The 26302-nt window shown below is 50.4% G+C and overlaps 1 protein-coding gene across 1 annotated transcript in view; it reads right to left on the minus strand.

Moving 5' to 3' along the window:
* Window positions 1–2206: 2206 nt before the first annotated feature.
* RAB30 (RAB30, member RAS oncogene family) overlaps window positions 2207–26302 on the minus strand; it is a 53115-nt gene continuing 29019 nt past the window's right edge. The window contains exons 2-5 of the mRNA XM_054164778.1: window positions 13074–13174; window positions 11173–11256; window positions 5539–5722; window positions 2207–2986 (exon numbers count right to left, since the gene is read on the minus strand). Of these exons, the coding sequence (XP_054020753.1) occupies window positions 2736–2986; window positions 5539–5722; window positions 11173–11256; window positions 13074–13166 (612 nt within the window). The 5' untranslated portion in view covers window positions 13167–13174 and the 3' untranslated portion in view covers window positions 2207–2735. The remainder of the gene's footprint in view (window positions 2987–5538; window positions 5723–11172; window positions 11257–13073; window positions 13175–26302) is intronic.

Raw genomic sequence — 26302 nt, forward strand, 5'->3', positions numbered from 1 at the left:
CATGTCCCTGGAGAAGTCAGGGCTCCACTGTAACTTCAGCCCAACTGCAGCACTCCAACCCACCACAGAAGCACACCAGTGTCTGTGGACTGAGCCCTTATGCAGAGCAGATGTGCTACCAACAAAAAGAACTAATGCTCTGAGTCTCCAAAACAGCCACCTCCAGGTTAGGAAAACAGCGAGACTTTGCCTTCCAGGAACTTCAAAGTGAACATCCAAGAAAGCAAAGTTAACCATTTCTGCTTGTTCAGTCCTGATAGAGTGTTTGAGTTCAACTCCCAGAAATGCCTTAAGGATCACTTCAAAATGAATTTATAACAGCACTCAGAAGGAATGAAAAGTACAGGCCCAGCTCTGAGGCTTTTGGAAATCAGGCTGAGGAGCCCACCAGTGTTTTGGCAGACAGTCTCCTTCCTCCCTCAGTAGCTTGACCAAACAGACCTGCCCTATATGTTACCAAGTCTGCTGACAACTCCAGCCTCTGGAGAGTAAGAGCTCTGACAGATTAAACACACACAGTCTTGATTTTTGAGCATTACCTTGCTCTGCTCTGAATACCTGAAAGCTGTGAAGGGTCAGCTGTCTCAGAGCTGGGTGGCCATCACAAGCTCCAAGGAGGCTGAATTTGACAGTCTGGGGCACACTCCAAGACATTGCTCTCCAGCACAGCCTCTACCATGTGGTCCAGCACAGCCTATGCCATCAAGTCCCACACATTTCAAGATTCTCTGGATTGTTCCATGAGCAGACTGAAAAGGACCAGGGCAACACAGCAGATGACACACCCTTCAACATCTCACACTTACAGCAGCTCCTTGTTAAGCGTTACCTGAATGGCAAACAAGCCTTGTGCCACAACTTCCCTATCTCCCTTTTTATCACTAGCCATAAGAGAAGAGAGTGGCCTACAAAACAGCATGAAAACATTAAAGATGGGCATAGGACACAGTGACTCTGCCTCTCTCTGAGCAAAGGCAGCTCCCCACCACAGATCAAAGGCACAACGTGATGCGGCCCAAGGAAGTCTCTCCAGGACAATGTGAGCAAGCATTTTAGAATTACTTTTTAATCTTTTTTGTTGTTTCCCTTTCTTTCTTTTTGCCTTCCTTTTCATTTCATTATTCCTGGAAAGAGATACTGGCAGCCTTTCACGTCAGTACAAAAGCTCTCTTATGATCTTCAGCATCAGCCAAACAATACTTGATGAGCACTACGTTCCAGCATATCACAGGCATGTAATTGCCAGGAGAGATTTACCCAGATCAGCCCAAGGGAACTCAAACCTCTCCGTGCCATCCCGTTTCACGTGCTCGGGATGTTCCCATTTCACGCTGACACCACGGTTTACGTTTGCAGTGCATCGCTGGCACATGGCACCAGAGGTGTAGGAACATCACAAACTCCACAGTGCTTCCACCTCAGGAGGGTTGTAGGAAGAAAGAGAAATTGCCTACATGTTACACATGCACTGGAGTCTGGGATCAAGACTACAAAGCATGAAGTAAATTAAATGACTCAAGAGCGCCTTGGAGAGCAGTCCCACAAGGCGAGCGCTGGATGGGTCAGAGACAGAATGACTCTTGCAACCTGCTGCTATTTCCACGTGGCGTAAAGGAACCCTCCGCACAGTTGTACAGCTGCCCTGCAACAAGAACTACTAGATCTACAAGCTTTATTTTTAAGCCAGACATATTGCAGACCGCCACCTCAAACTGCTCTTTGAGCCCTGCTACATAATCCACGCACACACAGGATTCTGGTCACATCCGGTGCACTTCCAGCTCCGCCACTAACCTTTCTCAAGGCTCACTTTTAACATCAGGACACGACTAATGAGAGGAGGAACAGTTAAGTTGTTTCTGGAAAGTCTTTTCATCCTGTGCTGGATATCAAAGCAGCACAGTCCTGTCCCACGATGTTCAGGCCTAGAAAAAGAGGTAACAAGATCTTTTGTTTTGATGAGCAGTGCTTGTTAGTGTTTGGGGTTGGGTTGGTTGGCTTGGCTTTCCCTAATCAGTCTAAGTTACACATTCAGAGGACAACGATGCAGTAAGACTACGTTTGGTTTGTGGAGTATCTGCTGAACTGCTAGCACCAAAGGGAGCAACTGAGCTGTATCCACATCTTCTTAGATCTTGAAGACATTGATCAATGTAGCTTGTTTTGTTTTTTAATCCCCTGTTCCTGAAAGTGGCTGCAGCTGAGACAGAACATCCTTTCGAACACCAGAGGCCTCCGTGAAGACGCGCTTGCAGACGCTATGGACGTGTCCGAACAGCTCGCTCGCTGGCAGCCAAGAAGATTGCCAATGGAGTCCAGGGTCAGGGTTCATTGCTGGGGGTTTTTCCCTCATTTTATTTGAAAGAGGACCAAACACACTGCTCTGTAAGAGAGATTTTCATCTCTTCAGTATCTTCAAGAAAGGCTGCTCTGTTCTCCCATAGCAGGAAACACAACAGCTCATGTTCTGCATTGCATGAAGCGCTTGTGCAACTCTTCTTTTCCTAACCCACTCCACAGACTGCAAGAAAAATGAAAATTTAAGCCATGTGATATTCTGCTATGTTACCATGCAGCTAGAGCCATCAGCTGGCCAGGGTTCCAGGTCTGCAGCCTGACTCAGGGCAAGTCAGATGGGTCAGAGTGGCAGGAATTGCCTTCAAGTAGATAAACCCCAGGGAGGTGGGGGAAATCCTCTTGGCCCATGGCAGAAGGGGAAATCACATGCCAGCTCTTTAATTAAAATTACAGCAAGTCAAGTAGCTGATACTCTTCCCCTCTCCTGGCAAGGGGGATGAGACATTGTTCACAAGGGTGTTCTGTCGTGCCTCGCTGATCAACCGGCAAGCCAAGTCCAGGAAGAGCTTTTCCACGTTATCCGACTCTTTTGCTGAGGTTTCCAGATAGTACATGTCCTGGGCTTCAGAAAACTCTGCAGCTCTCTGCTGGGAGACTTCCCTCTTATCAGCTAAATCAATCTTATTACCTGCATTGATAAAATATTTCAGAAGAGGAATTAATTTGATTTCAAAAAACAAACCCAAAGAAAGGTTGATAAAGGATAAAGGAGAGCTTGGTGTTGGATGTATGTGTGGACAGTGGTTTGGATATGAAGCTCTGGGTGCTTGCTTTCCCCTCCAAATCATGGATTCCCTGATACATGCAACCAAGCTCACTTAATATCAGCTCATTTAATGGGATATGCCCTGTGAACACCCAGCTCAGTCACCTTTACATTAACAGCAGCACGTCTGTTTCCTGCTGCCAACCAACATAAAAGGCTTGCCATCTTAATATCTATTAAAACTTCTCCTTGCTCTGGGGAGCTCTTAAAACGTCAGTTATGGCACACAAGACACTAAACATGACACTCCCCACGTCATTACAAGCTTTAGAAGAAGCCTGGCACAGAAGGCAGTTTCCTATTCAATGTTCCCATGAAGGATTTGGCTGCTGAGGCTGAAAGAGGGATGGGCCTGGGGGCATCAACAGAACAAGGTGGGGTGGGAAGCCAGCCCCTTCCTGCAGAGAGCTCCCTTTAGTAGAGATGTGATTAAAGCCTCAAGCAAGTGTCTGACAGGATCCTTCCTTACTACCAGTCACTTCACTTCAAACATGATGTTTTTACCATAAATTCATCTTACAAAGATGATAACAGACCAGGAGTTGTGATAACAGCAGTGGGTTGTGGCCCAGGGAGAAACCTCTCCTGGCCTTGCTTCTACCAGCAGTTTTGTGAGAGGGAGGAAGGGACTGCTTCCACTGGCAAGCCACATCTCATTGCCCTCCTCTGGTCCAAGGCCTCTTCTCTTTCCTGACACAGCAGTTTCCTGGACCAGCTGCATACACCAGCATTTGTTTTCTACACCAAATATGACTCAACACGAGTAGCTCAGGGGTGTCACCATCTCCAAAGTGCCTGCTAAAGCTGCTGTAATGTGTACTTTGTGCTGCAGATGTTGATACTTAACTTAATGATCCCCAAGAAAAAAAATGTACACCTTTCCTAACCATATATTCATTACCTCTGCACCCCTCTCATGAAGCACAGCGAGTTTCCTGCCTGGAAGCTCTGTGACTCCCAAGGCTCACCTGCAATACCACTGAGGCATATGAGACTTGGAAGAGTTTTAAAGCTACCATAAAAACATTTTACAAGCCCCTAGATTCTTTCTTTTAAACAGCAAACTATTAAAGGTGACATAAACACTGCAGGAGGAAACTTTCTGGGTTTTCCTAAGTTATTTGACCATTGTTGTTGGGCCTTTAAAAGCCAAGTCCTGACTACCAGCTGCTGAAAGCAGAGCATGGACAAGTGCTCATAGGCAAAATAAACTTCACCTTGCTTGTAGCAGACAGATGGCCTAAGGCCTGCTTTAGCTTGAGTTGAAGGCCCACAGATTCACATAACATTCAGTTCTTTTTAGTTTCCCTATAATCCATGTAAAAATAGTAGTTTTCCAGCTGACCCACCCATGAATACTACGATCCACTCAACCATTACATCCTGATGTGGTTTCAGAACCTGCCTCACCTGAGATGTGACTATGGTTGTCCCACAGCTAGAGGCTTCAGCAACTCAAAGGCAACCTCAATTTGAGCAGATCCTTGTATATTAGTAGAGATTGGAGCTGGGAGTCACAAGGGAAAATGCTCTATTCCCAGCCCAGCTGGCCCTATGAGACCAAATGATGGGAAATATCCACCTCTGCATGCTACAGCCTCACACCTGAGACAGGCTCAGACTTTGAGAAGTGCCTGTCAGTATCCTGGGGTTGCTTGCAGAAGGAATAGTCCAAGCACTGTGTTTAAGGCATCAGCTGTACCCTGCTCCCACCTGAGGTTACAGCTCTGGTTGGCAACAAGATCTGCTGCACCAGTTCACACAGATGCCATGTGTTCCTGCTGCTGAAACCTCCACCTGCTATCAGCCCCTCAACACACACAGCTCCCCTCTTTGTCACCTCACCCTGCTAGGGACAACGTTGTGGGTTTAGAAACTGGGAAGTCTTAAACCCCGGAGCTGAAAGTCCTCCAAGTACCAGAGAGGTCCAAGGGGGGGATAGAAAATGTAACCTTTTGTTTTGCCATTCCCATAATTCTGCATCTACCCCCATGTAGGTGTAACTTCAGCTTCTGCCCTCTCCTCTCCTGCTCTCTTCCCAGCGTGGGCTCCCCTATCTTTGCTGTGCAGGGCAGCAGGGCCTTGAGCTGGCAAGCTGAATTTTTACTGCATTACTCTTGCCTGGGGAGGGAGGTATGGGGGCTGGGGGCGTTTGAGGCCTGGCTGGGGGGCAGGTTCTGTGAAGGTGGTGGCCTAGTGAGGCTGTTGGAGAAGCCTGAACAGGAGAGCTGGGCTGAACACGAATTGCTGGGTGCCTTTGTGTGGTCTCACCCCGTTACATTTAGTTGATACTTGGGTTTAGTTCCAATTCTTTCCACGCCTGTGCGGAGCGTTTCCTTCCCTGCTCTGGGAAGGGGTGAGGGGCACCTGCCTCACTCCCTGTGGAGCTAGGAGAGCAGAGAGCCAGGGCTTACCCACGAGCACGGTGATGACCTTGTTGCTGGCGTACTGCTCGATCTCGCGCAGCCACTCGGGCAGGCAGCGGAAGGACTCCTCGCAGGTGATGTCGTAGGTGAGGATCAAGGCGTTGGCGCTGCGGTAGTAACTCTGCGTGATGGAGCGGAACCGCTCCTGCCCTGCCGTGTCCCAGATCTGCAGCTTGGGGCACAACAGCAGGGCAGGATTAGCCGGCTGGGGAAAGACCTTGGAGACCACCGAGTCCAACCTCTCACCCAACACCATCCAACCAACTCAACCATGGCACCAAGGGCCACATCCAAGCCCCTCTTGAACACCTCCAGGGATGGTGACTCCACCGCCTCCCTGGGCAGCACATTCCCATGGCCAGTCTCTCTTGCTGGGAAGAATTTCTTCCTAACATCCAGCCTGAACCTCCCCTGGCACAGCTTGAGACTGTGTCCTCTTGTTCTGGTCCTGGGTGCCTGGGAGAAGAGACCAACCCCCTCCTGGCTACAATCTCCTTTCAGGTAGTTGTAGAGAGCAAGAAGGTCTCCCCTGAGCCTCCTCTTCTCCAGGATAGGCAACCCCAGCTCCCTCAGCCTCTCCTCACAGGGCTGTGCTCCAGACCCCTCCCCAGCTTTGTTGCCCTTCTCTGGACACCTTCCAGCAACTCAACCTCTCTCTTGAATTGAGGAGCCCAGAACTGGACACAGGACTCAAGGTGTGGCCTAAGCAGTGCTGAGCACAGGGCACAATGACTTCTCTGCTCCTGCTGGCCACACTGTTCCTGATGCAGGCCAGGATGCCATTGGCCTTCTTGGCCACTTGGACACACTGCTGGCTCCTGTTCAGCTGCTGACAACCAGTACCCCCAGGTCCCTTTCTGCCTGGCTGCTCTCCAGCCACTCTGTCCCCAGCAAAACCAAACCATCATTATTGAACTTTTTTCCTTTGCCAGCACTACCCTTCAGGGTAAGCCAATGCTTGGGAAAGCACTTAACTCTTCTCCCCTTTGGCTTCCCTTCCCCCAGCATTTTTGTTTCTGTTCCTGCACTTGTGGATTGAGATGCAAAGCACAAAGTCAGCTGGCACTGTGGCTGGCAGCCCCTGGAAGGCATAGGTCTGTGAGTTTCCATGGGACTTCTAGTATCTTCCTCTGCTATGGGCAGAGCTGCTGGCCTGGAGTTACAATGCAGGCCCTGTAAGGAGAAAGTCACTTCTCTCATCCCTGAAGTTCAAGCAAGAGCAGTATCCATTCTAAGAAGAAATAAGAAAGCCTCAGCCTCCCCTCCAGCTCCCAAAGCTAGCTCTGCTTATCCTGAGATAATGCACTGATGGGCAGAAACCACAGGACTGGAAAGGGAGCTCAGCTGAAGGCTGACCCAACGTGTTTGCTCTCCACAGCTTCACCCATTCCAGCCACTGCTGCCTGCCTTCCCAAGGTGTCAAACTGGCAGATGTATCCTCAACTGCTTCAAAGGCGTCACGAGTGTCTGCCGAGCCCTCCAGCTCCAGGCAGACCACAGCCAGCTCACAAGACAAACTAAACTCACACTGCTTTCAGAAGTTGGCCATCTGATACTTTTTGGTGGGTCATCAAAACCTCAGTTCTTCAAAAAGGCAAAGAAAACATCCAAACTGAGTATTTCAGCACAGAAGAGCATTTCTCTGCTTCAGCTTTGCTTTTGTAAAGCACCCCTCCCTGGAACTCACTGTGGAACTTCCAGCCAGACTCCTGTGTGCTTTGGGAAGAAAAAGTTAAAAGTATGTAAGATTTTTTCCCCACATGCTCAGCAGCCTGTAAGAGAGGAGAATCTTATTGTTGCCCAGTTCCAAAGCTGAGCTAGGCCAGCTGCTCATCGTAACTGTTTGAAATGAGAGCTCCCAGCAGCAGCTTGCAGATGTGGAATAGGATGTTGGAAAAGTACATTTGGGTTTTTTCCCACAGAGGAAGCAATTTGTGGCTGGGTCACAGCTCCTGGGCACCTTTGTGCTTAATCTCTTGGCACAGTTGTATTTAAACAGCTGAACCTGGCCCTTGCAATTGTGACGTGCCAAACCCACGAATGAAATGGCTTGTGCATGAAATTCAGGTAGCAAACAAGTCCCTGTTAAGCCAGGCTCTGGCAGATGGGGAAAGAGGGCTTGTTTTGTTGTTGTTGCTCAGCTGCTTCCCCAGGAAAAGCATCTACTGACTGGCCTGCTGATTCACCCCAGCTCATACATGTTCCACATGCCCTGAGGAGATCTCCAAGTTGATAAAAACCTTGACATGAGGACGTTCTTCCTTTCCTTCACTAGAACAGACGTTGAAAGAAAAGGGAGGAGAGGAGAGGGCTTCTTACTGCAGCCCTGAGTCTACCTCTGAGCTGACTGCAGAAGCCAGGTAAGAGCCAAGAGCCACTGACAGCCACTGACAGACTCTTCCTGCACACCAAATGTGCATCTCAGACTTCACCCACTGCTTATTTCTGCCAAATAAAATACTTCACAGCAACCATTCTACTTCTTTTTTTCCCAGATGAACCAAAGGACAGTGCCTGACTCAGCCTGCAGAAAACCCTACATGTTCCTTTTCTTGGAGCCAGATGATGCCTCCTGCTCTCCCAAAGTTTGTACACACATTTAGCTTTATGCATATAAACATTTCCACCAAGTGCAGTAAGATCACAGGTCCACAGAGCATAGCCCTCCATTTGCAGCACCGAGGGTGTTCAGCTTTGAGCAGTGTCACAGTTGCTGTCTGCATCATGCTGAGGGTGGTGGAACACCAGAACAGGTTGCCCAGGTGGTAGAAGCTCCATCCCCAGAAACATTCAAGGACAGGTAAAGTCAGACACAGGTCTGAGCAACCAGAGCTAACTGAAGATGTCCCTGCTCACGGCAGGAGGACTGGACTAGTTGGCCCTTTAAAGGTCCCTTCCAATCCTTACCACTCTGTGAGGATGTTACACCTGGCTCAGATTTGGGCATCCTCTAAGCACAGGTCTTGCAGAGAGGTTTTTTCACTTACTAGGAGAGGCCAGGGAGCTCCCAAGCCCCCCCAGCTGCACAGGGCCAGCTCAGGTCGTCTGTCAGCAAGCCCCAGCAGCCCCTCCTACCTCAGCGGGTGTGCACGCAGCTTCACGCTCTGTACCCCAAGGACCTCTCCACTTACTTTCAAATGCACTTTTGAAAGCTGGAAGCCTTTTTCCCCAGAAATCCATCAGTTATTTGGAAGACTGAATGCCTTTTTGGTAAATAGCTCTGCTCTCTCACCCTGGATCCCAGCAGACAGGCAGGAGATGCCTGGCACGGAAGGGGAACCACAGCTTGGGCACTGTTAAGTGAGCAAATAGAAGCACCTCGTCTGATTGAGCTGTTGTTTCTTGCTCTGAGCTCTGACTCATTCCTGCTTTTTCTGTTCATTAAATGTTTATTCTCACTACCACTGCTTACTCAAAAAGTTTCAGCTACAAGATCACTCCCTGAAAGAAATCCATTTGTCTGTCACACTCCAGAGCCTCATTCACATGCCCCAAGGGACTGTCCTAAGCCTGGTCATTGTGGCCAAGTTCCAGTGACTCCAATTTATTCCACTGGTGAGGTCAGGAGGGGGACTTTGATTTAACAACTCATTATTTGCTAAGTGAAATATAGCTGCTGTACCAGCTACCACTTGCTATGGCTCTGTGAAACACAAGCCAGCCCACCAAGGTGATTAAGAGATTTGCTTGGGTGGACACATGCATTTATCAGACACCTGCAGGACAGCTGCAGCTTAACCACACTGAGGAGTTTTCATTTAGCTGTTGAGTTTCCCTGAACCATCCCTGCCCCTGAGAAGCCCATGCTGGCATGACCACTCATAAGGAGTTTGCATCCTCAGCCCAAGCTAGTTTTAAAACAAGATGATGTCGTGGTGACCAGGCAAATGGAGACAAATCCCAAGGGTGAGTTCACCTGTCCAAAAGCCAGACCTCAGCTATAAGTGATGTTCTTACGGCTCCATCTGTACTTGACAGGCAACCAGATTCTTGGAAAGGAGACATGTCTGGAGTGGAAGGGATTCATCTGCCTCAAGACTCCTTTGCATTGACCAAGAAAATCTTGAGACAGATGATTTATGCCAGGGATATAAGGAGAATAATTAATTCTACCTTCAGTGCAGTACTTAAGCCATTTACCAGCTTAGATCCTCTGAGCAGCTCCACTGGACCAGGTTCTGGCTGAAAGAAGCATTTCTGCTGTCCAAGGAGCCTGAATAAGCAGCATCCATGTCCTGGCCAACCCTGCTACACAATGCCTGCTAACGAGCATCACAACCACCAAGCAAAGTACAGACGCTGCAGGGGTTCTACATGATCCCCACTGCTCTCCTGCCTGCTGCTCTGTCCCTTTGCACTGTGATGTGCTGAATGCTAACTCTGTCTTTATCTTGCCCTTCACCTGCCCAGGCTGGAAGGTCTTCTGGCTGAGGATTGTCATTTGCCCCAGGTTTGTACAGCTCCTCACACAGCAGGATGGCACCCTGCTGACATGGCTGTGGCTTCTTAAATCTATCCTAAACTCAGGAGTGTGCCACCTGACTTTCTTCTTAAAACCCTCTGTGCTGAAATACAGGTTAAAAACCACCCAGCCACGACAATCTGAGTCCACTGCTTCCATCCCATCACTTATATAACCTTAAAAATGGGTCTCAATGTCACATCCAGCTGCTGTCACACCACTGCTGCTCTCCCTTGTGCTCACTGCTAGATTTGATGAAGGCAGCAAGGGGAAACCAATGTTTTTCACTTTGATGCCTCTGCATTTAATCTAGGCAGAGTAACTCCAGGAGCAGCTCAGGGTCTCTAGACACCTGATATCAGAGGCTACCCACTCTTGAACACAATGGTGGCTCTAGTAGGATCTCTACTAATGAAAACAGTGGCACCAGCCAACATCTTTGGGCACTGAAACCCAACCATGGATGCCATTAAACATGAGACTGAACTCCAGCGTGTTTCAGCCCAGGCTCTCTGTCAAGTGATAATTTGGCTCCGTTTGGGTATTAGCACAAGGCAAGGAGAGTTTCCCAGCAGCAATGTGGTTGCCACCACCCTATTTTGGAGGGTAAAACGTTGAATATGGAGGACATTGCCCTTCTCAGTAGAACCTGTTGACCGAAGCATGAGTGTTGTGACCATCCCTGCTTCTCCCAGACCTGCAGCTCAGGAGCGGCAGTTGAGCTCTCACGGTGCAGAGCTGCACAAGCTCAGAAGCCTGCTCCCCCTAGCGGCCAGCGCAGGACTTCACAGGAGACCTTCACCAAGCGCCTCCCAGTGGGAATGCAGCACACTTCTGCCTACCAGAAGGGCTGTGAGCAGGGGTTGCAATGAAGCACTTTGTGCTTCCTCAACTCCAGCCAGGCCCGGTGCTAATGTCTCCTAAGCAAGGACTGAGTTTTGCAAGATCTCCCTCTCCCCTTTTCCCCTCAGGGCAGGCTCACTTTTGCGATCCTGACTGCAGAGAGGGGTGCAAAGACTGTTAGACCCAGCACCACCCAAGCCATGCCCCACAGCCCTGGCCCTTCCTCACAAGCCTTTCAGCAGTGGGAGGGCTGCAGGAAGAAACATCAGCTACAGTACTGTCACAGGAGTTTACACTGAAAACCATCAGGCTCCTACCTTTACTTTTTCACCATTTATCTCCACAGTTTTAATCATAAAGTCAACCCCAATCGTGGCTCCTTGACCTGGTGGGAAGAGTCCCTGAAAGAAAAGAGGAATTTCATTATGCAAAGACTCTTTCTGGGTGCCAGGCTTTGCTCTTCCCCACCCTCAAAACCATTCCTCCCTTGTCATCTTCCCCAGATACGTACTTACATCACACTTAGAGAGGAAAATGTAGCATTCCCCCAGCACAAAGGTTACCATAATTCAACCCCAGTGCTTTCCCTGCCTACACCTTCCTAGTCACGTAGCAAGCAGTTGACTCCAGCAGTGGGGAGAGGAAAGGGAAGGAGGATGTGTATAGGAAAAAGAAAAGAAAACAAAAAGCCACAAGAGAGAAAAAGCTCTTCTGCTTCTGTGCAGTGGCAAGAGGCAGGGAAGGGCACATGAGGACCCTCCACCCTACTTCCCAGTGCCTTGATAGCACCACGAGCAGGATGATTCTTCCCTCACACCTTCCCTTTCCCCTCCACCACACAGCCCAGCATGGAAAGGCATTTCTGGCAGCTCCCAGAACTGGGATCACACCCCTGCACAGCTTCCAGGAGCAAAGCACCGAGTCAGCCGCTGCCAGCACAACAGCAGCGGCAAAGGCTGGTGCGGTGCTGGTGGTATCTGCAGCACCATCAGAAAGCAGCAACAGCAAACCAAAGCAACTCTTTTTTATTCCTAGTGTCTAAGCTTACAAAAACACTAAGTGTTTGATTTCTCATGTCTAGGTCTATGAAGCTATGTTGATCTGGGGGCACATCCATCCCCTACAGCAGCTGTGCTGCCAAAGCAGCAGGAGCATCCACAGACTTTTGCAATTAACCACTTGAAGCTGAGTTGCTATATGGCCACTGTCTGTCACAAGTGGTTGGAGAGTGTCTAACACCACCACAGCTTTAGAACTAACATTAACAGTGAGGGAGGGAAAATGCTGACAATTCCTAATGCAGGGAGCAACAAAACCCCCAGAAGTTCAGTTTTATTGTGCATCTTGCAAACCCTTCTCTTGTCTGGACCGCAGAAGCACAGTCTTTTCCCTGTTGCTGTGTGACACAAAACGGTCTGGTGTTTAACAAAGACACTGGACTGACAGCCAAGGACCAAGATGATTTAATTATCTACCAGTGACAAACAACAGGGAGAACTTTGTGCAGCAGTGGCTAGGGAGGAGAAAGCACACATGAGCACAGCAGGAGCTGTGCTGGTCCTTATGACTGGCCCAGCACACCTCCAAATCAGGAGCTGTCCCAGTGGCTTTCAGAGGGGACTTTGTATCTTCAGGGAGGGGTGAGCTTTCTCCAGCACAGGATCCCAAACAGAGCCAAGCAGAGCATTAGATGCAGATAGAATAGAATAGACCAGACCAGGTTGGAAGAGACCTTTGAGATCATTAAGTTCAACCTATCACCCAACACCTCATGGCTAACTAAACCCTGGCACCAAGCACCCCATCCAGTCTCTTCCTAAACACCTCCAGTGATGGTGACTCCACCACCTCCCTGGGCAGCACATCCCAATGGCCAATCTCTCTCTCTATGAAGAATTTGTTCCTAATATCCAGCCTAAACCTCCCCTGGCACAGCTTGAGACTGTGTCCTCCTGTTCTGGTGCTGGTTGCCTGGGAGAAGAGACCAACCCCCGCCTGGCTACAACCTCCCTCCAGGTAGTTGTAGAGAGCAATAGGTCTGCCCTGAGCCGCCTGTTCTCCAGGCTGCTCCAGATGTGCCGCTTGTGCCAGTATGTCACTGTAGGTGGCAGACCAACAGAGGGCTCTGAGGCCGTGATGCTGGCGGCGCCCTGGGCGCCCAGCCGCAGGCTGCAGGCTGCGGTGCCAGCGCCATGCCCGCGGCGGCAGCCAGACGTACCTGAGTGAAGCGCCGCACCAAGCAGGTCTTGCCCACGCCCGCGTTGCCGATCAACACGATTTTGAAGAGGAAATCATAATCTTCCATACTCATTTACGCAGCTGCAAGAGAGACAGAGAGCGCAGCAGGCGGTGAGCCCAGGCGGGGGAAGGCTCTGTCGTTCCTGCCGAACTTTATTGCTCCGCACGCTCAGAGCAAAGGTCCCCGGCGTGTGCGCCGCGCCTCGGATAAGGCAGAAGAGCCTTGCCCGCTCGGAGCCGGGGCATCCACGCAGTCCGGTGTCAGCTGCTGTGAAACCTCAGCCGGGTCTCAGCTTCCACACGCTCTCACCTGGCTGCCCACAAATTAGAGATGCTGATGCTCAGCTTTCTAAGCAGCGCACCACAAGCCCGAGACAGCACTTCCCAGCTTTCTTAGAATGGCTTAGGCTGGAAAGGACCTTAGAGATCATCTACTCTAACCTCCCTGTCACGGGCAGGGACACCTCTCAACTAGACTCAGCTGCTCAACATCCCCAAGGAGGAGGCATCCACAGCTCTCTGGGAAGCCTATTCCAGAGTCCCACCACTCTTGTACTAAGAACTCCTTCCTAAGAGCCGGTCTAAACTTACTCTCCCTCAGCTTAAAACCAATCCCTCTTGAACTGCCACTAGATACCCTTATGAAAATTCCCTCTCCAGCCATCCTGTGGGATCCCTTCAGGCACTGGAAAGGAGCTATAAGGTCCCTTTGGAGTCTTCTCTTCCCTAGGCTAAACAACCCCAGCTCCTCAGAGCAGAGGCATTCCAGCCCTTGGATCACCTTTGTGGCCCCCAGATGTTTGTTTTGCTTCTAACTACATCAGCTCTGAAGGACAGAGAGGACTTTGCTACATTCTCCAAGCAAATCACACGAATTTTTTTCTGTTTAAGGCAATAAGCAGAAAATTCCCTGTGAGCTGCTGCTCCAGGCCAGGGCTGGGTACCCACAGAGCAGGGCTGGAGCACATGAGGACAGAATAGATGGGGAAATTCAGCTTAAAACAAAACCAGCAGCATTTGCCTTAAAGACACAAAGAGCTCTCCTCCCTGGGGAGCAGAGTAACAGTGTGGCTGGAGTACACCAAGGGAGGTGTTTAAGAAGAGACAAAAGAGATGCTCTTAGGAATATTGCTACCAGTATGACAATTGACTTCAGTTCTGTGAGGACTGCTTGCCTAGAGCTCAAATGGGAAGTGAACACGGAGGAGGTACCCAGCACAAGCCACCCTCATCACGTCCAAGCTCCTTGGCAGTGTACAGAGCCTGCCATCTCAGCACTGCCACAGGGCTGCTTACACAGGGGAAGACCTTCCATGGCTTCCTTAGGCCGTTCCAAGTATGGGGAGGATACCTGATGTTTACATCAAGTTTCCTCCTGCAGCTGAGCAAGGCACAAAGGACAAGAATCCACACCTCCATCTGCAGTGCACCCAAGGGTGCTGCTGATACCACGACCACAGAAGGAGCTTCAAGAAAAGCATCAGCCAGAAGAGACTGAGTTGAGGATTTTAGGCAGACTGAAAACTCCACAGACAAGGGAGCAGAAGGACAGTGTTCAAACCTGAGTCCAGAAGGGTCCAGGTATTACACATGGCATCAAAGATCTGTCTTCAAGAATAGTCTGGGTTGATGGCATAGCAGCTGTCAGGGAAGACACAGACTTACAAACTACCAGTTGATATAGCCAGTAAGGTGATAGCTAAGCATCAGTACTTAACCCACCAGCACCCATAGATGAAGCACTGGATGAAGAGATACAGCCAAAGATGGAAAGCCTGGACATGAGTGGGAAGGAAGAAATGGGGGGGAAGTATTATGAAATTGCTATCCTAACTAAAGCCCCAGATGCCTCAGGAGGGGTTTTACAAAGCTGACAGAGACAGCAAATGCAGCATGGGCAAAACAAGCCTCTCAGGCTCAGCCTAAAGGCAGAGGGTCCTCTCCTGCAGCCTCCAGAGGTGCTTCCTTTGGGCAGTGCACTGCCACACACCAGGAGGCCCCAGGTGCAGACCCCAGTTCCACTCTACAGCTGTGATGTGCTTTCTGGCCATTTGCCTATAAGCCTAAGATAAACCTGAGACAGGCTGAGTCTGCTTTCTAAGCACCACCAAGAGCCTGCTGGACCTGAAGGCAATGTGGTAGAAGACTGACTCAGCTGCTTCACACCTATGTGATCCTTGGCCTTTCCAGCAGGCTGAAAAAGCCCCCACAAACTGGATAATCACACCAATTAGTGACTAATGAACTGCATCACATCAGCAGATGGTTAGCAAGGATGCAGTTGAGTCACTGTAAGGACATGTCACTTTGCCTGGGCCAGTGACACAGTACTGCTCCTGCTTTGCTGAGCTGAGGCTACAGTCCCCTGCAAAGTGCCACCCAACAGCAGTAGCTGGAGCTGTCCTGAGGATGCTCTGCCCTCACCTTGCTCCAACACACAAGACCTCATGACTTCCTCTTATCTCTTGGTACAGTGAAAGAACAGGACTGTGAAGAACAGCCTTGGGGAAAAGAAGTCTTTTTTTACGTTCCAGGGTTGTTATTCTGTGCAATCAGTTATCTCCATTCCCAGCTTTCCCAGAGTGGGACTGGGTAACAACAGTACTAAGGACATGTACACAGTGCTCTCACAATGAAGGCTAAATGGTAATACAGGGTTTCAAGCTTTCACACAAGCCAATGTGAGGGGGAAAATGTGATCATCCACTAAGAGCTATTTCAAGACTAACAAGACTTACTCAGCACTGGATAATTATCCCTGGGATGCTTCAAATCCCAGAGGGCACTGCTCCCTCCTGGAGGGATTTCAGTTCTATTACTTGTACCCTAAACAACCCAACATTCAAATTTATCTTCTCAGGAAGCTTAAAAATAAACTTCCTCTGCAGATCTTTGAGCTCAGAAACTCTAAATGGCTCAGACATACCCTAGAGTTATGTCTGATCCCCTTCATTAGGCTCCCAAACTAATCATATGTGATAATGACCCCAAATGGGAACTGAAAAAATGAGCCAAGGCTATAAAACAAACAATGCCACAACGAGATGAAATGCCAGGAGCAAAGGGACAAAAAGCTGGGGCACAGGAGGGGAGAAAGCAAAGGAAGCAGTGTGGAAGGGAGCGAGGCGAGGCGGGAGGTGGAGCGGGCAGGTGAGGTTGAGCGCGGCTGCCCCACCGGCCCCGCTCACCCAGGCCGGGGTTTGTCCCTCAGCTGTGCACACACACTGCCCTGCCACGGCAACACTGCATCAGTTACCCTTCCGAAACACTCCCCTGGGAGCCAAACCTCTCAGCAGAGTCACCTCTGCTGCTGACTCAGGCTCGGCCCAGCCTGCCTCTCCCCAGGGAAGCTGCGTCTCAAGCCCTGCCCGGCTGGCCGTGCCCGGGGAATGTGCATGCCAGCAACACATCACACTTGGAATCAAATGCTTAAGAAATCAGCAAAAAATGATGCAGAGTGAGACTTGTTTGTCTGCTTCTGCTTTCTTGGAGGAGGTCTGGTGTGTTACCCCTTTTTCACTTTGTTTCCTTGTGTTTGTGGGCACAGGGCTCTGCCTTGCATCTCTGCAGTAGTTAAAAGTGTTTGGGCAACAGCTGCTCATCCCACCCTTTGGCAGAGACAAGGCCCTGCAGCAAAAGCAGGGGATGGGATGCTTGTCCACACTTCAGCCACCCCTCACCACATCTGTTTAAATCAGAAGCAAGGCTGGCCACACCACAGAGACGTGTCCTATCATGAGATGAAACAGGAGCAGGGCCTGAGGCGGGCAGCAGGCCACCAAATCAGATCCCTCTTCCCCAAGGCAGTTTACACAGCCCACACCCCCGTCCCTGCAGCTCCTGGTTCCCCTGGGCTAGAGCCACCAGCCTCAAAGGGGATCAGCTTTCTCAGGTTTTATTTCATCTGTGCCCTTGCTATGCTGCACTCCCTCAGGTGGCCCCACACATGGTCCCTGTGGGCAGGAGAAAGGGGCCAAAAGCGGTAAACTGAAGTGGGGTGACCAGCCAGGGAGGCGGCCCATCAGCAGGAATGTGGCTGAAGGATGACAGGACATGTTGCAGGCTTAGCTGCTTTTCTGGGGCAAGACAGTGCAGTAAATGGTCTTGGTATTTTTGGATTATTAATTCAAATTCACCCAGAAGCCTGGTGAGGGGCACCCAGAAGCACAGGGGCCAGCAACTTTCACCTCTCCATTCCCCCATGGAAGCTCCAGCTCCCATGGAGTCACATGAGAAAAGGAGGTGCAGAAGCCATAGGCTACCTTCCCCATGCAGCAGGCACTGCTGCGAAGGCAGATGCACCCCAGTCTTTGGAATAGAATTAACCAGGTTGGAAAAGACCCTGGAGATCATGGAGTCCACCCTATCACCCAGCACCATCTGATCAACTCAACCCTGGCACCTGCTTCCCTCAGGGTCTTGATTGCTAGAAACTCTCCCACACAGCATGGTCAGCAGGTCTTGGTCCTCTTTCACTATGCCATGGACTCCTCACTGCCTGTACATGTGGGACAGCAGCATGGCTGATGGAGAAGAAAGACATCCCATTTGTTTCTCCTGATCACCACAAACCACAAGGCAGAGTTAATCCACCATAAATACATGCCCAGGGAATAAGCTACCCATGTATGCTTTAGTTTATTACCCTACACAGTGTTCTCTCCCTACATCTGCTCCACTTACCTCTCAGCTCTCCCTTATCCCCTTGGGTTTACTTCCCAGTGTCTACCAACAGAACCATTTATTTTACCTTTCTGCAGTGTTTTTTCCACACATTAGTTTGGATGGGCAGAGAGGCCTCATCTCCACCCTGACCTGCTCTGGCCACACCATGCTCAGCCTCTTTGGGTACCCAACAAAGTGGCAGAGACAGTGCAAATGTTCACATACTGCCTGACAGAGAGGAATGGTTTTGGAGTGAAGAGGTTGCCCTCCAAAAGGATGACACCACTCTTCTGCCTGCTCCTCACCAGCTTGTACACAAACACCAGACTTTACACAAAACACCCAGCAAGTATGAGTGAGGCTTTTAGCTGATAGATAAATCTCTGGCACTTCTCTCACTCCTGTGCTCAGAGATTTTCCACCTCCAGGCATGATTAGAGGAGGCTCTACAATGATGGTTTTGCCCCAGTTGTTTTGGCTTGTGAGTGGGGTGCTTCAGAAGAGCAAGAACACTTCAAAAGAGCAAGCCTTTCTCAGTCAACCACAGGGTGTGCCAGCCTCTGCCTGCCTTTACCCTCCTTGAAGATCAGAAGCTAGCTCATGCTCAGGAGCAAGATGAACAAACTTCACCTGAATTAAAAAAGCCTTTGATGTCCAGAAGAATGTTTTGACACCTTCATTTTAGAAGAACAAAAGAGAAACAACCTGCTGTTCCTAAATCTCTATGGCATGTCAGTCCTTTTCTGAATTAGAGGTGCAGCAGCCATGCAGCAGCAGTTTACATCTCCACAGGGTCAGGCATCAGACAAAGACTCACAGAAACATTCAGGTTGGAAAAGCCCCTCAGGGTCACCAAGTCCAACCCAGAACCCTACTCTACAAGCTTCACCCCTAAACCAGAGCCCCAGGCCTTTAAGCACAGCCAGGGCTGGTGACTCAGCCAGCTCCCTGGGCAGCACATTCCAGTCCCTGACCACTCTTGCTGTGACATTTTTTTCCTAATGTGCAGTCAAATCCTACCCAGTCACAGCTTGAGGCCAGTCCCTCTTGTTCTGTCACTAATCACCTGTGAGAAGAGACCAGCACCAGCCTCTCTACAACATCCTTTCAGGTAGTTGTAGACAGCAATGAGGTCTCCCCTCAGCCTCCTCTTCCCCAAACTAACCATCCCCAGCTCCTTCAGACACTTCATACAGGCCCTTCCCCAGCTTCCTTGCCCTCCTCTGCCCTGGCTCCAGCACCTCCACATCTCTCCTGTACTGAGGTGCCCAAAACTGGACACAATACTTGAGGTGTGGCCTCACCAGAGCAGAGTACAAGGGGACAATCACCTCCCTGCTCCTGCTGGTCACAGCATCTCTGATACAAGCCAGGATGCCACTGGCTTTCCTGGCCACCTGGGTGCACTGCTGGCTCATGTTCAGCTGCTTGTCCATTAGAACCCCCAGGTCCCTTTCTGCCTGGCAGCTTTCCAGCCACACATCCCCAAGCCTGTAGCACTGCTTGGGGTTGTTGTAACCCAAGTACAGGACCTGGCCTTGGCCTTGTTGAAGCTCATCCTGTTAAGGTTGGCCATGGATCCAATCTATCCAAGTCCCTCTGCAGAGCCTCCCTACCCTGGTGCAGACCAACACTCCCACCTAACTTGGTGTCATCTGCAAACTTACTGATGACACTCTCTGTGTCTTCATCAAGGTCATCAATAAAGATGTTGAACAGCAGTGGTCCCAGCACTGAGCCCTGAGGAACACCCCCTGTGACTGGCTGCCAGCTGGATTCAACTCCATTGACCACCACCCTTTGGGCCCCTTTGCCCAGCCAGTGCTCTACCCAGCAGAGTGCCAGGCCAGGATTGTTTGCCTTCTTGGACACCTCAGCACACTGTGGCTCATGTTCAGACAGCTGCCAACTAGCACCCCCAGGTCCTTTTTCCCTGGGCAGCTTTCCAGCCACTCTGCCCCAAGCCTGTGGCATCACACACAGTTGTAGTGACCCAAGTGTGGAACCTGAGACTTAGCCTTGTTGGATCTCTCACTGCTGACACTGGCCCATTGATCCAGCCTGCCCAGATCCCTCTGCAGAGCCCTCCTACCCTCAAGTAGATCAACACTCTCTCCCAACTTGGTTTCATCTGCCCTCTTACTGAGGGTGCATGCAATCCCCTCACCCAGGTCATGAGAGAACTGGCCCCAGTGCTGAGCCCTGAGGAACAGCTCCTGTGACCAGTCACCACCTGGATTTAACTCCATTGCCCACCACTCTCCAGGCCCAGCCATCCAGGCAGGTTCTTTTAATGCAGTTAAAAAACCAACCAACAACCTGACAAATGAAAACTCCAGACTCCATCACTGCAAGGACTTCTCCATGTTTAGGGATAAAGATAGAAACTGTACTAATTTGCACCTCAGCTCTACCCCACCTCACATCCTCCTTTACAGCAGACTGCTTCAATTAGACACAGAAGGAGCTGAAGCCTCCTCCACCTGCTGGATCTAACCAGTAGGTCAGGACGTGTTGTGGTGCATTTCTGCAGCTCTTAATGAACAAGTATTTGCTGTCCTTCATCATCCAACAGCCAGAAACAAATTTACCTGAACACCAAGTTCAAAGAGCAGCAGTTATGCACACAGATACTACACTGATCACATGTGCCATATGAGGCAGGAAATTCAAAGCTAAGGCTAGTATTTCAAGCAGAAAATCAGCGCTTGCAGGCCAGGAAATTGCAGGGAAGCGAGGCCTGGACATGCTGCTGCCTTACGTAACTCAGCAGAAAATCTTTTCCTCCCCAAAGCACCTGCCAAGCCAAGGGGGCTCCTGCACTTAGCAAGCACAAGCACAGCTCATGCCCCTCTGCAAACAAGCAGCCAGCATCTCCTTCTGCTCCCTCGTCCACCTTCCCTAGTCCTCCTCTCTACAAGGTCCTATTTCACTTCCATGCACTCTGGAAAAGTTCAGAGAGGCTTCATCCCCATAATGGATCACCCAAGCCTCTGTGCTGCCGGTGGCAAAGCCATAGGCACAGAGGATGCATGCTTGCAGCTTGGTGTGACACAAACTCCAGGGCTGTCTTTCCCAAGTTGAAGGCAGAAAGAGTTACTGCAGGCAGCCGGAGCTTCAGAGCCTGCCGCTCCCCATGTGGCTCAGTGTGCCCCTCAGGAGGGGACGGTGCCTGGCTCCCCATGTGGCTCAGTGTGCCCCTCAGGAGGGGACAGTGCCTGGCTCCCCATGTGGCTCAGTGTGCCCCTCAGGAGGGGACGGTGCCTGGCTCCCTGGCTCAGTGTGCCCCTCAGGAGGGGACGGTGCCTGGCTCCCTGGCTCAGTGTGCCCCTCAGGAGGGGACGGTGCCTGGCTCCCTGGCTCAGTGTGCCCCTCAGGAGGGGACGGTGCCTGGCTCCCGAGCGCAGGAGCGCCACGCTTCTGAGTGCGCCTTCTCGGGCAGAAACACAGCAGCTTGTGCCCCAGGCACGCAGCACTTACAGACTAGTGCTGCACACCCCCCACTGGTGCGTTTGGCTTGCAGTGTCCTCTCACTATCACTGGCAAACTCAGGCTGAGTAAGTCCACACAACACTTCCAAGGAGGCACCAAGCAACCGAGTGCAGGGAGGTGTGGTGCTTCTCCGTGCACAACAGCCCTGCCAGCACTGGCTGACACCTGCCACTCATTCAAAAGCCTTGACATATTTGGATGCAGCTTGCTCTTTTTTTCAGCTTTCCAGCTGGAAAAAATCAGTTTACTGAGAAAGCCTCAGCCCTGCCCCATCTGCAGGAATTCCAGCTCCTCAACCCTTTGGCTCAGGCTCTCTCTCCTACAGAATCCAAGCGAGATGAGTAGGCACAGGTTCTCACGTACCACAAGTATGTTTTATCTTGCAGATACATTCCTATAAATAACAGAAAAGCTAAAACTGAAGGAGTTTGCATAAATGACAGCACAGAGCACACAGCCTCTCCCCTTACCCCTTTTGCCACCCAGGAAATTTGCAGCTTACCTGACTGCCTCGATCAAGCCGTGTTAGCTGGCCTCCAGCTCGTGCAAGTGCTACAAAAGAACTCACTGCCCACCACCTACAGATGCTTCACCACAGAAGCAGGTGAAACCAGCACCAATACCATCCCAAGGAAAATCCCAGAGCAGGATCTCTGCTCTGCTGAGCAGAAGGAGCTCAGGGGAGCAAGAAGCTCAGCTAGGATGCCCACACACAACATGAGAGAGTCCAGCCTTGCCATGGCCCACAGCTGGACATCAGCTCTCTTCACACCCAGAGATGACTGACTGTAGACTGCCCTCTTTGTCTGCTTTACTTAACAGTGCAAGTCACAGATCTCCCAGGCAAGAGCAATCTGGATTCTCACCTGCTCCTGGCATGCCCTGATGGTGGGAAGGCCACGTGTCCATGCTCTCCCCGTCGGGGGCAAGCCTTCTGTGGGGCTCGGTGTTGTGAGCAGCGCTGCCGTGCATCATTACTCATGTCTAGTGGAACGCTGAGGGATGGGGGATGCTTGGCTTGCACTCATCCTGGAGGATCTCTGTGCCACCAAAGACTCTCCAGGAAAGACCAAGCAAGCCACAGCTTGTGCAGTCATAGAATCACAGAATCATTAAGGTTGGAAAAGACCTCAGAGATCAAGTCCAAGCTGTCACCCAACACCTCCTGACTGACTAAACCACAGCTCCAAGTGCCACATCCAATCCCCTCTTGAACACCTCCAGGGATGGTGACTCCACCACCTCCCTGGGCAGCACATCCCAATGGCCAATCTCTCTTTCTGGGAAGAACTTTCTCCTCATCTCCAGCCTAAACCTCCCCTGGCACAGCTTGAGACTGTGTCCTCTTGTTCTGGTGCTGGGTGCCTGGGAGAAGAGACCAACCCCCACCTGGCTACAACCTCCCTTCAGGGAGTTGGAGAGAGCAAGAAGGTCTCCCCTGAGCCTCCTCTTCTCCAGGCTAAGCAACCCCAGCTCCCTCAGCCTCTCCTCACAGGGCTGTGCTCCAGACCCCTCCCCAGCCTTGTTGCCCTTCTCTGGAAACATTAAAGATTCTCAATGTCCTTCTTAAACTGAGGAGCCCAGAACTGGACACAGGACTCAAGGTATGGCCTCAGCAGTGCTGAGCACAGGGCACAATGACTTCCCTGCTCCTGCTGGCCACATTATTCTTGATGCAGGTCAGGATGCCATTGGCCTTCTTGGCCACCTGGGCACACTGCTGGCTCCTGTTCAGCTGCTGTCCACCAGTACCCTCAGGTCCCTTTCTGCCTGGCTGCTCTGTGTCCTCATTTAACTTTCCCACCTCCTGGAGGGAGGGGAGACTCAGGGACATGGGTAATGCACTTCAGTATTAGGAACAGCCATGAAAGCACAGAACACCACGTGAAACAGCAAGTTATTTTCCATCAGATACATTTGAGGATTGGACTGTTAGACAGTGATGATTCTCCTCACACAGATAAATGAACTAATTTGTTTTCCACATTACTAAGGAAAAATGAGGCTCATGCAGCACTTGCAAAACAGCAAGTAGAAAATAAATGTCCTTAGGAATGGCAACACTATACCAAAATGCTGACATGCATACCCCAATGCCACAACAGTGGCTAATCAAACCACACAGCACCAGCAGCATGCCCAGGACACACACCAGCTGGGGAAAACTGTTTCCCAGCATGACAACAGCCCCATACTCCACTTACTGACTGGCAAAATCTGGGTCCTTCTGGGTCAAGATTGCCAAAATAAAAAGGGCATTGCAACCCTAAAAAGCTGTTTATAAAAAGTATGTGTTCAGATGTGCTTGGAAGGAGAGACCAAAGGTTGTGTGCTCAAAACACCGCTGTTGAATTGGCCACATTGCAGCTAGCCACGAGGCCAGCAAGCTGTACGCTCTGCAGCAGCAGTTTTAGATGGAAGTGCTTAAAGACTCAGCCAGCACAGGAGACAGGCTGACTTCCAAGTACAGAGCACTGCATTGCCAGCAGTCCGGCCAAAAGTGCTGGTTTATTCACTCAAACCCAACAGCATTTTCCCAGAGGGAAAACCCCCAGAACAAAGAAGATAACCCACAACCACACACACACCCCCCCAACCCAAACAGCAAAAGCACACACATGCAAACCGCAGAAAAGCAACCCTAAGACCCCAAACAAAACAAAGACCCCTCCCAGAACACGCAAATGATCCTCAAGCAAACAACAAAGCAGTCCACAGAAAGCAACAAAGAACCAAACAAAACAAATCCCAAACCACAACCACCCCCTGACAAAAACAAAACAGGTCTGTGGTGACAGCTTGGACAGATGGATCTTTGAGGTCTCTTCCAACCTGGGTGATACTGTGATACCCAAACCAACCAACCAAACACACACTCCCCACCCCCCCCAAAACAGCACACAAAGCCCCTGAAACAATAAGCCAAACCAAAATGACTTTTTTAAAGCTGCAGCCAAGCATCAGCTGGGACATCTCCTGCATGGAGAGGGCAGGAAATCCTCCTCAGCCCAGCCCTCTGCAATGGGAAATAATGGGCTGCCTGGGGAGGTGGTGGAGTCGCCATCACTGGAGGTTTTTAGGAGAAGACTTGACGGGGTACTTGGTGCTGTGGGTTAGTTGCTTGGGCGGTGTTGGATTGGTTGATGGGTTGGACGCGATGATCTTGAAGGTCTCTTCCAACCTGGTTTATTCTATGTATTCTATTCTATGTATTCTATGTATAAACTCCTGCAGAGTCCTGAGCCACCCAAACAGGGCAATCATGCAAAAATTACCCAAGTGGGGTTGCTTAGCCTGGAGAAGAGGAGGCTCAGGGGAGACCTTCTTGCTCTCTACAACTACCTGAAGGGAGGTGGTAGCCAGCTGGGGGCTGGTCTCCTCTCCCAGGCAACCATCACCAGAACAAGAGGACACAGTCTCAAGCTGTGCCAGGGGAGCTTTAGGCTGGAGGTTAGGAAGAAATTCTTCCCAGAAAGAGAGATTGGCCATTGGGATGTGCTGCCCAGGGAGGTGGTGGAGTCCCCATCCCTGGAAGCATTTAAGAAGAGCCTGGATGAGGCTCTTGGTGCCATGGTTTAGTTGATCAGATGGTGTTGGGTGAGAGGTTGGACTCGACGGTCTCCAAGGCCTTTTCCAACCTGGTTAACTCTGTATTCCATTCTGTATTCCGTAATTCATCATCACCTTGAGTGAGAATTTCTCTGCCTTTAGAAACCAGATGCAGGATGAAGCTGAAATCCCAGGTATCACTTATGAGCTGATCAAGGTTTTGGGAGACAGCAGCCCTACAGGCAGGGAAGTAGAGGCTCCACAGCCTGCAGAGAGGCAAATCTAGCAGAGAAATGATTCACCCTTGGTCAAGAAAGAAAGGGTTGAGCACGTCAGCTGGGCAAAAGGCAAAGAAGTCTACTGGCATGCTGCTTTGCTGAGCTGGCATAGGTTCCAATGGTGTCACAGCTGTATGTAGAGGAGTTTTGACACTGGGTGACAGGGCTCTGATCAAATATTTGCAGGCAGTCTGACCCCACTGTGTTTCAGAAGATAGGAGAAGTGCTGTCATAGCTGAAGGCTTCCAGTACAGCAGTTACACGAACGCTGCGACTCAAGGGAGGCTGTAAACGTGGCAGCAGCATAAGCATGCCATGAGGCAACAGCACAACTCCCAGGAAGGCATTGTGAAACAGGAATATGCACATTAGACAGTTTGGGTTATAAAGGCATGCCCAAGAAACCTTGGGGTTTAACTGCAGTGCCGCCCCGTACTGCGCTCGGCCGCTCCGTGTTGACTGGGCTGTGGTGTGTGCAGAATAAAAACCAACTTGCTGATAAAGGTTTGTTTTATAAGGAGGCTTCTTAATAGTAATGGGGAAAAAAGGGCAGCTATTTCCACCTCTAATTTCTGCTAAACTAAGCTTGTGATTTACTGAGATTTATATCACTTCATTAAACCTAGCAGCAGTAACAAGTAATTAAACCTTCTGCAGGGCTAAGATGCTTAGCACCCTGGGGCTGGGACTGCAGGGTCCATGGAGTACCATGCACAGCTCTCCTTTGCTGTGTCACACTGGTGAGCCCACGCTGGGCCAGCCCAACAGTGTCCTTCAGCAGCAATCAAAAAGATGCAAACTAACTGCTGTATTAAGAGGAAAGCCTGTTTCAGAATGGACAACATCATGGCCCACACAAAGCAACTTTTGGCTCTTGGTTCTGCGGCCTGGGACAGATAGATCAGACCTAAAGGCACTTCTCCTGAAATACATTAATAAGTTAGCAACACCAGAAGTAAAGGGGGAAAGTAATCAGGAAGATAAAAATCATAGAATCCTATATTCCTTTGAGTTTGGAGGGACCTGTGAAGATCCAGTGCAAATGCCTGCCATGGGCAGGGACACCTCACACCAGATCAGATTACTCAAAGCCCCATTCAGCCTCAACTTGAACCCTTTCAGTGATGGCGCATCTACAGCATCTCTGGGCAACCTCTTCCATTGTCTCCCTGCCCTAGTCATAAAACAACAAGTAACAAAACTTTGTAAGACTCTGTCTTGTGCA

This window comes from Dryobates pubescens, chromosome 10 (assembly GCF_014839835.1).
Source record: "Dryobates pubescens isolate bDryPub1 chromosome 10, bDryPub1.pri, whole genome shotgun sequence".
Classification (NCBI taxonomy): Eukaryota; Metazoa; Chordata; class Aves; order Piciformes; family Picidae; genus Dryobates; species Dryobates pubescens.